The 12284-nt window shown below is 41.6% G+C and overlaps 1 protein-coding gene across 2 annotated transcripts in view; it reads right to left on the bottom strand.

Annotated features, from left to right (window-relative positions):
* rab2a (RAB2A, member RAS oncogene family) overlaps positions 1-12284 on the bottom strand; it is a 94042-nt gene that overhangs the window by 69257 nt on the left and 12501 nt on the right. For both annotated transcript variants that reach the window (XM_038809442.1, XM_038809443.1), the window contains exon 2: positions 643-714. In XM_038809442.1, coding sequence (XP_038665370.1) covers positions 643-714 — 72 coding nt within the window. The remainder of the gene's footprint in view (positions 1-642; positions 715-12284) is intronic.

Raw genomic sequence — 12284 nt, 5'->3', positions numbered from 1 at the left:
TTTAAAACCTCTGGACCCATCTTTCATTTACTTGCCCCATCATGCACTTTTACCTTTTTAAATATTTTCTGCCTTCCACTATCACATAGCTTCCCTTTTGTTCTTTCCCCTCCTGTAACATAATAGCTTGTCACAAGTAGGCTTCAATGAAGGTACTGTGAAAAGCCCCTAGTTGCCACATTCTGGTGCCTCTTCAGAGAGGCCGGTACGAGAATTGAATCCGCGCTGCTAGCCTGGTTCTGCATTACAAGCCAGCTGTTCAGCCCACTGTGCTAAACCAGCCCCTGTTACACTAACTTTCAATTATGATGAAAGCTTGAAAGATTTCTCTACATTCACAAGTGATGCTCAGTCTTACACGCATTTTCGGCTTTTATTTCAAAATTTCACCAACCATTGCTTTGCTTGAGCAGTTTCCAGGCACCCCTGGAGAGGGGTGAACTACTAGAGACTGATAAACAACACAAAACCCTGTCCCCAAAGAAAATCCTGTCCCAATTCAACATCCACACACTCTGGCAGGATGTCACCAAATAACACAAGATATCTAGCCTTCATGGATATTTATGCAGTGAACAATAAGTATTCTATTGGGGAGGCAAGAAGGCAGTCAAAGGGCTATTGAGCTCAATATGTACTCACCAATGGTAAGGTCATGAACAGGTTGAAATCTCTTGTCTGTGAACTGTAATAATAAACATGACTTTCCCACACCTGCAAAATAAGAGATTGCTATTAGAATATTACATTTTATACAAGAGGTTAAATGGCCTATGGTGTCAAAATAATTTTTTTAAATGGCAGAATGAATCATTGATACAAAGCAAATCACCAGAAAGAAATACCAAATTTACACTTTTACGCATTTTAAAAGTTCTTCTGCAGGGACAGCTCAGTGGCACATTGGTTAGCACTGCTGCCTCATGGCCGAGGACCAGAGTTTGATCCTGGCTCTGGTTCACTGTCCGTGTGGAATTTACACATTGTGTCTGCATGGGGCACACCCCCACAACCCAAAGATGTGCAGGCTAGATGGATTGGCCACACGCAGTGGGAAAAGGAAATTGGGTACTCAATTTTTATTTTTAAAAATTCTTCTGCTTCACCTCAAAAAAGTGGTTTTGGGGGGTGGGGGGGAAGAAGAAGAGAAGAGAAAAAGAAAACAACAGATGGTGGCCACAAGGGATGAAGGTGATACAGCTAATAGAGGCCCAATTTCAGGAGTTGCGGCATCTTAATGGATGCAGCGGTGGCAGCACACGAGATGGTTCTCGTTGCAGAGACAGCGTGGTCTCCGTTGGAAGCCCAGTTGAGTTCCTGTTGCATTGCCTACCATCCATCCAAAGGATTTAGAGGAGAACCAAGGCGAGCCAGTGAGGAACCCGACTATGTCCAGTGTCTCTGGTGAGTTGGAAAGAGGTTACCAGCTGAGTTTGGGGGGGGGGGGGAAGAGAGAAGACAACAGCTTGGATTTGATGGAGCATATTTAATCTTGTTTCAGTCCTGGGGTTGGGTTGGCCTTCAAAACCCTGGTTCTGTGGTCTTGTTCCTATTGCCGGTCGAGAGGGGTTGGGATTGCCCCAACTGGTTAGGCAAATGCCCCTGCTGGGGCAGAGGTAGTTGACTGCCTGGGCTAGTCAGCATGCTGGAACTACTGAGATTTGTGCTCAGTTCGGTGGAATCCAAGATCCTGGAAAGTGCCCCGTTTTAGATCCTTCATGCACCAGTGGGGTGGTCTTTATTCAGATGACTACCTCATTTCTCAGTTATTATCCTGGACTTTACTCCCTAATAATCATGCAGTTGTCTGTTAACGTTGTCTATTCATGCAATGTCAATTCAATTCAATTTTCTTCCTTTCCTAATCTAATTACTGGATGCTTTTGCAGTTGTCTCTTCCAACAGTATTAATAATAGTAACAGAAATAAAGTCTCTAATTTTGGTCTCGTGGCTCTGATGGTTGTAGTGAACCTCCCAGGAAAACAGCATTGGCACTACCTCACCATACTTTAATGATACAAATTGCAAAGTTTGTTGTTCCTGTATGGGGTTAATTGCAAAGCTATGAATACAATATTTCATAACCAATTCTGGTACAAAGCACAATTATTTATGTATTTATTTTTTTTAAGTGACTGCCATAATTATAGTTGAACAATTCTCTGCTACCAAAATATGCCCATGTATAAAACAACAGGAAAGAGAATCCTTTAATTGGAGTAGTCAACAAAATTGAAGAGCACGAGTGAAACAGTTAATTTAAGAATAGCATATATCAAAGTTATGAAACTGCTTTTACAAATAAACATGACAATTTCTGCCAGATAATTAAATTACTATACAGCTACATAGGTCCTTGTTTAATATGCTTAATACTTCAAATCTGGAACAAATAGTGATGCTCTATTAGAAAGCAGAGACAATACTGGGAATAATTCTAAAAGGATTATAGGGTTTTCCATTTATTTATATAAATTTAGATTACCCAATTATTTTTTCCAATTAAGGGGCAATTTAGCGTGGCCAATCCACATACTCTGCACATTTTTGAGTTGTGGGGGGGAATCCCACGCAGACACGGGGAGAATGTGTAAACTCCACACGGACAGTGACCCAGAGCTGGGATCGAACCTGGGACCTCAGCACCATGAGGCAGCTGTGCGAACCACTAGGCCATCATGCTGCCCAGGGTTTTCCATTTCTTATCACAAATGCAATACAGATCATAACTTCGTAACATTGCGAGCAAAGGAGGAGCATAAGAGTGTAGGAATCAAACTGAACCTTGCTCTCCAGCCAGCATTCATATTTGCAAGCGCAAGGATTTCTACGGGGATGCAGTCAGAGACATTTCCATGCCACAGGCGGAACAGCTGTACAGGAAGGTAGAAGATTGTGAAAATAGTGAAATGAGATTGCATAGTTAAGGAAACAGATGATATTCTAGTATGCTGTGTTGCTTTGCTGGTGTCAAGGATGGCACCGAGTAACTGCAGGGCACTTGGAAAGGGACAGTCAGATGGCATGGTCCATATCAATACAGTATCATATGGGTAGCAAGAGGGATGAGGTCCTGCAGGCAGATTTAAAGGAGCTGGGAATCAGCCAATAAAAGCTAGTAATTTCTAAATTTGATTCCCAGTGTCATGCGCTATGCGGCAGCTCCCAAATGGAGTTGCCAGCCCAATTGGTGGGGTCACAGAAACAATGAATTAAGTCACAAGCTCCTCCTCCTCCAAGACTGCACCTTGCAACAGTACCAAGGTCCAGTCCCTCAGTCTGCGAGCAGAGTCACAACAGTATGAACAGTAAGTCTGATGAGCAAGTTATTGATTTACCCTGCCCCCACTTCAGCCACAATCTTTACTGATAATGCCTTAGTTTTACACTGAATGGAAATAAGGTTGGCACGGTACAGGCACTCAGAAAATGATGTGGCAATAACAACAGAGACCTGGGAACTAAATATTCCTAGATACAAGGAGGCCAGGAAAGATGGGCAGGGAAAAAAAAGGAGGGGGTGGAAGCACAGATTAAGGAAAATATTACAAAGGAGATATTGAATTTTGAGGGTCAAAGAAGAATCTATGTGGTTAGTTAAAAAAACAATAGAGGTACCATTTACACTATAGGATGTGTTTGATAGATCAACTGGTGAGAAAGTTTTGGAGGAATGTTATGGACAGGAGAAAGAGGGGGGTAATGTCCTTCTTCTCCCACCTCTCAACCACAACAGATGTATTTTAAACAAGTGTTTTAACACGTTGAGTGCTGTGAATTTCAAGAGGAGACAAGACAGGCTTGTGTAGGGATAAATTAGATGAATAGTTTATTTTGTCAACAACCACACATTTCACACAAACACTCAAATGATTACAAAATGCAAACGCATCTAGATTTCTAATCAAGTCACTTCTAATATCAGTCAGAGATGGTATTTGGAAACATTGCCAGCCTGAAGATTCCAAGTTCACTGAAGACATGAACACTCCGTGGCTTACTCCAAGCAACAGCAGGTTTCTGGCTTTTTTGAGTTCAAAACTCTGTCCGAGCCCCTGTACTGAAGGCACAATTCCACAATTAACAAATTAGTCCCACCTCTCTGCCTGAGGCCAAGCTTCCAGGCAGGGTTCTTCCTTTTGCCAGCTAAGGTGCCTTCCCTCGGATTTCATACCCTGGACTCTCTGCTCTGGGATGTCTTTGGGAATGAATAAGTATTTCCCATCACAAGTCAGTTTCTGGCATGTTCTATGTGCAGAACCCCAGAGTGCAGAAGGAGGCCGCCATTTGGCCCATTGAGTCTGCACTGACTCTCTGAAAGAGTACCTACCTAGGCCCACTCCCCCACCCCATCTCTGCAACCCCACACCCCATCTAACCTACAAATCTTTGGACACAAAGGGGTAATTTAGCATGGCCAATCCACCTAACCTGCACTTTTTTTGGACGGTGGGAAAAGAGTGGTGCACCTAGAGGAAGCCCACGCAGACATGGGGGCAAGTGCAAACTCACATACCCGGGTCTCGTGCACAGTGAGGCAGCAGTGCTAGCCACTGTGCTGCATATTCATTGTATTGTCCACACGAAAGACTGATGAGCTAGGCAACTGTCAGACAATGGGGACTGTTTGCTACCCCCATCAACAATCCAGTTATGAACAGCTTCCAAATATATACTTGCATTTCCATCTCCAAGAGGCTAGAATGTCTGTAGTACTGTTATTAAACACTAATTGACATTAAGAGGGGTAGTCATCAGCTTGGGAAAAGCTGTTTAAACCTCTGACCTCACAGAGATATGGTTGAGGAAGTAGGCGTTTCCTTTCTGTGCAGGCAACACAAAAGGTCACTTGTCGGCTGCTTACACGCCCCCCGCCCCCCCCCCCCCCCCCCCCCCAAGGCCATCTCGTCAAGGTACACTGCCCATATTCCATTCTTTTTTCCTTGCTTAATATGTTTTAATACCAAATCTGGAACAAATGGCAGCAATGCTCCATTTAAAAAAAAGTGCAGATGTAGGAATGATTCTAAAATTGTTTTCCATTTACTATCCGAGATGCATTGCTAAACATGTAGGTTCATAAGGAAAGACAGTATGGTGAGAAATAATCTGCCCAGGAAAACTGGAATCAAAAGGTTGGGAGGCAAAACAGTAACACAACAACAGACTGCCTTTAAAGGAAGGAGGCTTTGGATGTAGTCAGAGGTCAATTCCCATGGGGCGGGGGGGGGGGGGGGGGCAAAGTGATAGCTCCCTGGACGACGAAAGGGAGAGTGCATGAGAAATAAAGAGATCAGGCCGAATAGCCCATCAAACCTGCTTCAGATGTTGAGTTTATCGCTGTTTGTCCGTCTGAATTTTCTTGATACTGTTAGTAAGTACACTATCTGCTAGATCAGATTCTTGATCTCCCTCACCCCGGTTCCCCAGAGTCCTCCTCACTCAGTCATCATAACCCTGGTGCAGTCTTGCATATCTACTGGGTGTGACATGTTTGGAGCAAGTCATACAGATACTTCTAACAATCCCTTGCATGTCAGTGCCTCCAGCTCACTAGGCTGAAGTGATAAAAAGGCAGAGATGCTTACTCATAGCTTGGGACAGTTTTGCTGCCCCCAAACTTCTGTCCAGACACAACTTGCTCTACCATCTCTTAGAACAAACCTAAAATAATGGATACCAATTTGTATTTTCTTATCCACACCACAAACTTGCTCAAAGCACTACATTACTCCAAGACTTCAAATACTGCCTCAAAAACAGACAAGCAACAAGTCCCGGGTTTGATTCCCAGCTTGGGTCACTGTCAGTGTAGACTTAGAACATAGAACATAGAACAGTACAGCACAGAACAGGCCCTTCGGCCCTCAATGTTGTGCCGAGCCATGATCACCCCACTCAAACCCACGTTTCCACCCTATACCCGTAACCCAACAACCCCCCCCTTAACCTTACTTTTATTAGGACACTACGGACAATTTAGCATGGCCAATCCACCTAACCCGCACATCTTTGGACTGTGGGAGGAAACCGGAGCACCCGGAGGAAACCCACGCACACAGGGGGAGGACGTGCAGACTCCACACAGACAGTGACCCAGCCGGGAATCGAACCTGGGACCCTGGAGCTGTGAAGCATTTATGCTAACCACCATGCTGCCCCGTGACTTCTCCCCGTGTCTGCGTACGTTTCCTCCGGGCACTCCGGTTTCCTCCCACAAGTCCCAAAAGACGTGCTTCTTAGGTGAATTGGATATTCTGAAATCTCCTTCAGTGCACCCGAACAGGTGCCGGAATGTGGCGACTAGGGGCTTTTCAGTATCTTCATTGCAGTGTTAATGCAAGCCTACTTGTGACAATAAGATTACTTGGGAGGCAAAAAGCAAAACTCCCTTTTCTTCTGTCCCAAATTCCAATATGTTTGTTACAAGACAACCCATACCTGAGCACTCTTTGCAACCAGTTAGCTTCAGTTCACTTCATTTGCAGTTGTAACAATTATATTAAGGGCACTTATGCTATTTCTTTTAATGGCACTGTTTGAAAGAAACACTGGCCAGAACATGCAATAATGTTTAATGTTACAAGCAGGCTTACATTAACATTGCAATGAAGTTACTGTGAAAATCCCCTCATCGCCACACTCGTGCCTGTTCGGGTACACAGGGGGAGAATTCCGAATGTCCAAAATACCTAACAGCATGTCTTTCGGGACTTGTGGGAGGAAACCGGAGCACCCAGAGGAAACCCACACAGACACAGGGAGAAGGTGCAGACTCCACAGACAGTGACCGAAGCCGGGAATCGAACTTGGGACCCTGAAGCTGTGGAGTAATAGTGCTACCCACTTGTACTACCCAATACCTTGTTACTTAAAACTTGCATTTATATAGCGCTTTCATGGTCACCAGATGTCGGTTGGTTTTACAGCCAACAAAGTACTTTTTGGAGTGTCGCAATACAAGAAATATGTTTAAAATGCACCTGAAACATAATAACAGGCAGACAGGCCTCAACCTCACTGATCTTTCAGTGGAGGCTAGATTATATGCTCAAATTCATAGTGGAACCTGAACCCACAACTTTTCTCGTTCTGATGCAAGAAAGCTTGGTTAATTTGCAAACAAATAGATAGTAGGTAACCCATTAACCGGAGGACCATATTTATAGAATTAATGCCTAGAAGCTTTTTGGAGCTCTGCAATTCAATTGGAAGCACTTTGCAGAATCTGTTGTAATTTTTTGAAAAAAAAACCTGAAATTTATTATAACTAGACTTTTAATATACCAACACACAAGCATGGTTTTAAGTTATTAAATGTTTGGTCAAGGAAGAGTAACATTATATTAAGTAGCCCAAAGTTTCCGCAGTTTGCTGTGCTGATTAAATTAATTGTGCCAGACAGCTAACAGAGCACACCATTTATGTGGAAAGCAGACAGCAACTAGTGCAGTTGTGCAGTTAAGCACGAAGTGCTGTCCAAGATACACAGCTCCCCTGGAAGCTGCACAGAAATATTTAACTGTCTGGTTCCCCATTCAAAAGCATTGAATGGCATAAAGTTTATGTATTAATGACATTGATGTAGATTAAACTGGTGACAGATTAGGGGATGTACATTTTTAATTGCATGCAAGTCAATTACTACCAAAACTCGACTGGCACTGAAAATAAAAAGCTGCTGTAATCGACTTGATGTACTGGGAGGTATTAAAGTAAACATTTCTATCTTTGTCCTTCATCACCTTTGCTTAATCCAATCTTTCTTTCCTTCTCTTTATTCAATGCCTGATTTGACATTGCATTCAATGTTCTAACTTTACACATACTGGCTCAGAGTCTATGCTGCACAATTCTTCAACCTCAGTGGTCAAGTAGACAGTTGTGCGCCCTGGTCAGAGATTTGGATGTCCTACTGACAGAAACTTGTTAGGCAAAACCCCATGGTAAGTCTGTTGGGAAGAGCCATTTGTTTGCTCCTTGGAGTAAAATCTGGCACTCGCAACAATAAACTTGTATAAATCTAGATGTTCCCGTAACAGCCTCCCCGAACAGGTGCCGGAATGTGGCAACTAGGGGCTTTTCACAGTAACTTCATTTGAAGCCCACTTGTGACAATAAGCGATTCTCATTTCATTTTCATGTTATACAATTGGTTATTCTGCCTAGTCACACTAGTTAAATATATTACAGAACGTAGGAATGTAGTGCTGGGGTGGAGAAAAAAATAGTAAACTTAACACTTAAGCAAAGTTAAGTTGCTAACTTAATTACTAACAAATCTATCAAATAAAAAAAATCTCCAATCCTCATAACAGATAGTTAACAATACATTTTCAGTCCAATACTTAATTCAAAGTTCTTAAACTGGAAAAGCATCTGTCACTTACCCAGAAAGTCTCTAAACAGTAATGCACTTAAGCCCAAATTCTTATCTCATGTTTATGCAAATAGTGCTAGGAAGCTGGGTATTTTCCAAATTAACTCTCCATTATGACAATTATAATAGAGCAGTCATGAATCTTGAGCAGATTCTCAAAAATTCTTAACCTGATTGGTAGAACAAACAGTTATGGCTCATTAAATATCAACTCATCTCAGTATTTTATATTAATGTGCATGCCTATTTTTCACACCATAATCACACTAGTAATAGTGGAGGTATTGCAGCAGGCTTAGAGGCAGTTTGAATAAGCACAAAATTACACTAAATAAGATTAAATTATATCTAGACATCTGGGAACAAATTATTTCCCCCACCTCTAATTCTACTTCACCATAGATTACACTTGGTCTTGACTAGAGTACAATACCAAATACAAGAAGTTGTTACATCATGTACACGGTGAAATTCACGTTTAAAATCTCCCATGTACATTTAGAAGCCACAAGAGCAGCATTTGTGAAATATTACTTTAACAGCTGTGAAGATTACCACAGCATTCTTGTTGAGCCCTAACTTTAAGTTCCAGATACATTGGACATTACCAATTTTCATGCTATGCACACTTATGAAGAACATCTAGTATTGTATCCTTTCAGATTTATCATTGAGGGCTGACAATATTCTCAACAAGACGCCAGGATAACAAACACTCCTGATTACAGGTCTATCACTGGGAGAAGAGCAATTTCACATGAATTATGCCCACAATTTATTGTGAATTAAGCCCAAAAACATGCAAAGAAGTTCTATTATTTCCTACAACAACATTGCAAATTCAAAACAAAAATTAGTCCATCAAATGTACACCTAACAGTTAAAATTCATCACAAACCAAGGATCATTTGCTGGATCTTGAAAGTAGAGTTAGCAAATCAGGTAACTGTACAAGGATATTATAACTGTCAATGAAGTGAACGGAGACCAATTGGTTGCAAAGAATGGTCAGATATGGGTTGTCTTGTTAACTGCTGGGAATTTGGGGCAGAGGAAAAGGCAGTTTTGTTTTCTGCCTCCTAAGAGTGCTTGCACAAATTTATTAAGCAGCGAAAGACAGTAAAGGTCACAAACCGGACAACAAGCTCACCATCAATGCTGTTCCCTACCCACCTCCGCAATTCTGACAGATACAGGTCCCTAGTGTTAGCTTCACACAAGACTACTAAATGTCATTTACACAGCCTCGGCATCATACAATACAACTAAACTTAATTTACACAGCCGGAGGCATTAAAAAATGTAATTGTTCCCGAAAATATAATTACGCCGAAGTGATCTACTACCACATGGCTGACTTCATATTGAAAGAACTTCTCTCCCCATCCACGAGAGCTATGCAGCAGTGAAATAAAGAAAATCTACATTTTACTGGAAATGGTCTCAGACCAAGGTTATCTGGAATGTGTTCTTCCCCAGTTCGGCCACACAAACTTGTAGATCACAATAAATGGCAGTCATAAATGCCAATGAAGAAGTGCCAAGCCGGGATTGGTCATTTATATAGTTGTTTTAATATAAATTTAAAGTACTTAATTTTTTTTTTTTTTACAATTAAGGGCCAATTTAGCCTGACCAATCCACCTACCCTGCACATCTTTGGGTTGTGGGGGCGAGACCCAAGCAAACAGAAGGAGAAATGTGCAAATTCCACCATGATAGTGACCCGGGGCTGGGATCAAACCCAGGACCTCAGCGCCGTTAGGCAGCAGTGCAAACCACTGCCGCCCTTGGTCAGTTACAGTTGAGTATACATTAGTGGCATCAAATTTTTTTAACTAGACGTATCATGGGAAAGTTACCATATTTCCAAGAAACTGAAAACAAAAAGAGAAGTTACTGCAATAGAATGATTGAATTATTTGAACATTAGCCTGAAATAAACTGAAGCAATTTTAATTGTCATATTAAAATTATACAAAGGATTCAAAAAATCCAGTTTGCCCATCACACCCACTCCTTATCACTCCTAAAATGCAACAATTGTCTAGTCCTAACCCAGGAACCGTGCGACAACACAAAATTTTAATTCTGCGAAGCATACATTAAACAAAACTCTATATCAAACTTTAAATGCTACATTATTCATCCTTATAGGTCCATGTCTTGGAATAATATTTCTATGCCTCCAGCAATTCACCATAATAATGTTGTATAGGATTGTTTCAATGGCTTGAATTTTGGGATTGTAGCCATGGCAAAACAGTCAAGCTGTTATTTTGCTGACAATTTGTGTATGCACATTTTCTGTTAACCACAGAAATTTAGAAGTTGCTGACAGCAATTCCCCACTCTTACGCAGTGTATGCTGTTGAAGTTCTTGCAGAAGGCAAACTTTAAAAAAAGTTACATGAGAACTTCCCCTCTCACATCATAAGTTCACTGTTAAAATTCTGGAAAAGTTACCCCTTGCAAATGAGGTGTTTAGCTTGAGCAGTGCACCAAGACACCTGCAGAACAACCCCTACAGCCTTAGAAAATGAATTTTATTTTTGTGATTTAACATTTTTGCATTATATCAGTTTTAAATGTTTTACATTCCAGCTTGTGTTATGTCCCAATCTTTATTTCACACTTTGTAGAATTTAATGACAAAGATAATCAATCAATTTTATTTCCCAATTGAATTTCTTCTTTGTGATTGGTTGCTTGATTACATCACTGCGATTGGATGCAGAAAATCTCCTTTACTTGGCGCCAAATTCAAATAATCAGGAGGTGAAATTCATGTCCTGTGGGCAGCATTCTTCCAGATCAGTAATGAGTGCCATTGCTTTCAACCCAAAGAGAAAATTCAGACCTTTTGTGCAGTTAACCATATGTAAAAGTTAGAGAAAGAAGGCAGCTAAGTTTGTGTTGACCGAGTGTCACAGATGCGTGCAGAACTTCCACTATGATAGCATGCTACAACATTTGGCAGAAACTGGGATCCAACTTCTCTCCAACAAGTGCACCAACATTTGTAGTAAAAACAGAGTTTCAAGGGCTAATCTGAGGGGTTACGAGTGCCACTGGCTGATGAACACCAACACAGAAGTAGCATTAAGCCTGGCATAATTCTGTAAACAATCTCCCAAAGTAGTAATGTTTCAAAACCATGGCCAGGGAATTAATTGGAGCTGCTGCACCTTCACTGGTATTCATCAGAAATCAAGTTTATACAGGGCAACACAGTGGTTAGCACTGCTGCCTCACAGCACTGTGGACCAGGGTTCGAGCCCAGCCCAGGGTCACTGTCCATGTGGAGTTCCCATATTCGCCCCATGCCTGTGTGTCTCACCCCCACAACCCAAAAGGCGTGCAGGGTAGGTGGATTGGCCACATTAAATTGTCCCTTAATTAGAAAATTTCAAAAATTGTAAAAAATGTTTGAGTTTAAAACAGGATTTACAACACACTTCCAGCAAATTTATATTGGCAATAGAAGGGCAGCACGGTGGCACATTGCTGCCTCACGGCGCTGAGGTCCCAGGTTCGATCCCGGCTCTGGGTCAGTGTGGAGTTTGCACATTCTCCCTGTGTTTGCGTGGGTTTCGCCCCCACAATCCAAAGATGTGCAGGGTCGGTGGATTGGCCACGGTAAATTGCCCCTTAATTGGAAAAAATGAATTGGATACTCTAAATTTATTTTTTAAAAATAATATTGGCAATAGAGCTTATGGCCCACAACACTAAACATTAGAGTCCAAGTCACAAGTGGAAACGTTGCTTATTTTCAAACGACTGGGATTAAAGTTCAGCCAAATATTTTTAAACTAACAAATTGCAATGGAGTTGCCATATTGTTCTGCCACCTTTGCACTATTAGATATAAAAACTGCTGAATATTACATTTTCATAACA

The sequence above is a fragment of the Scyliorhinus canicula genome, chromosome 10, assembly GCF_902713615.1.
Source record: "Scyliorhinus canicula chromosome 10, sScyCan1.1, whole genome shotgun sequence".
Taxonomy (NCBI): domain Eukaryota; kingdom Metazoa; phylum Chordata; class Chondrichthyes; order Carcharhiniformes; family Scyliorhinidae; genus Scyliorhinus; species Scyliorhinus canicula.
This window is presented reverse-complemented; position numbering and strand designations above follow the sequence as displayed.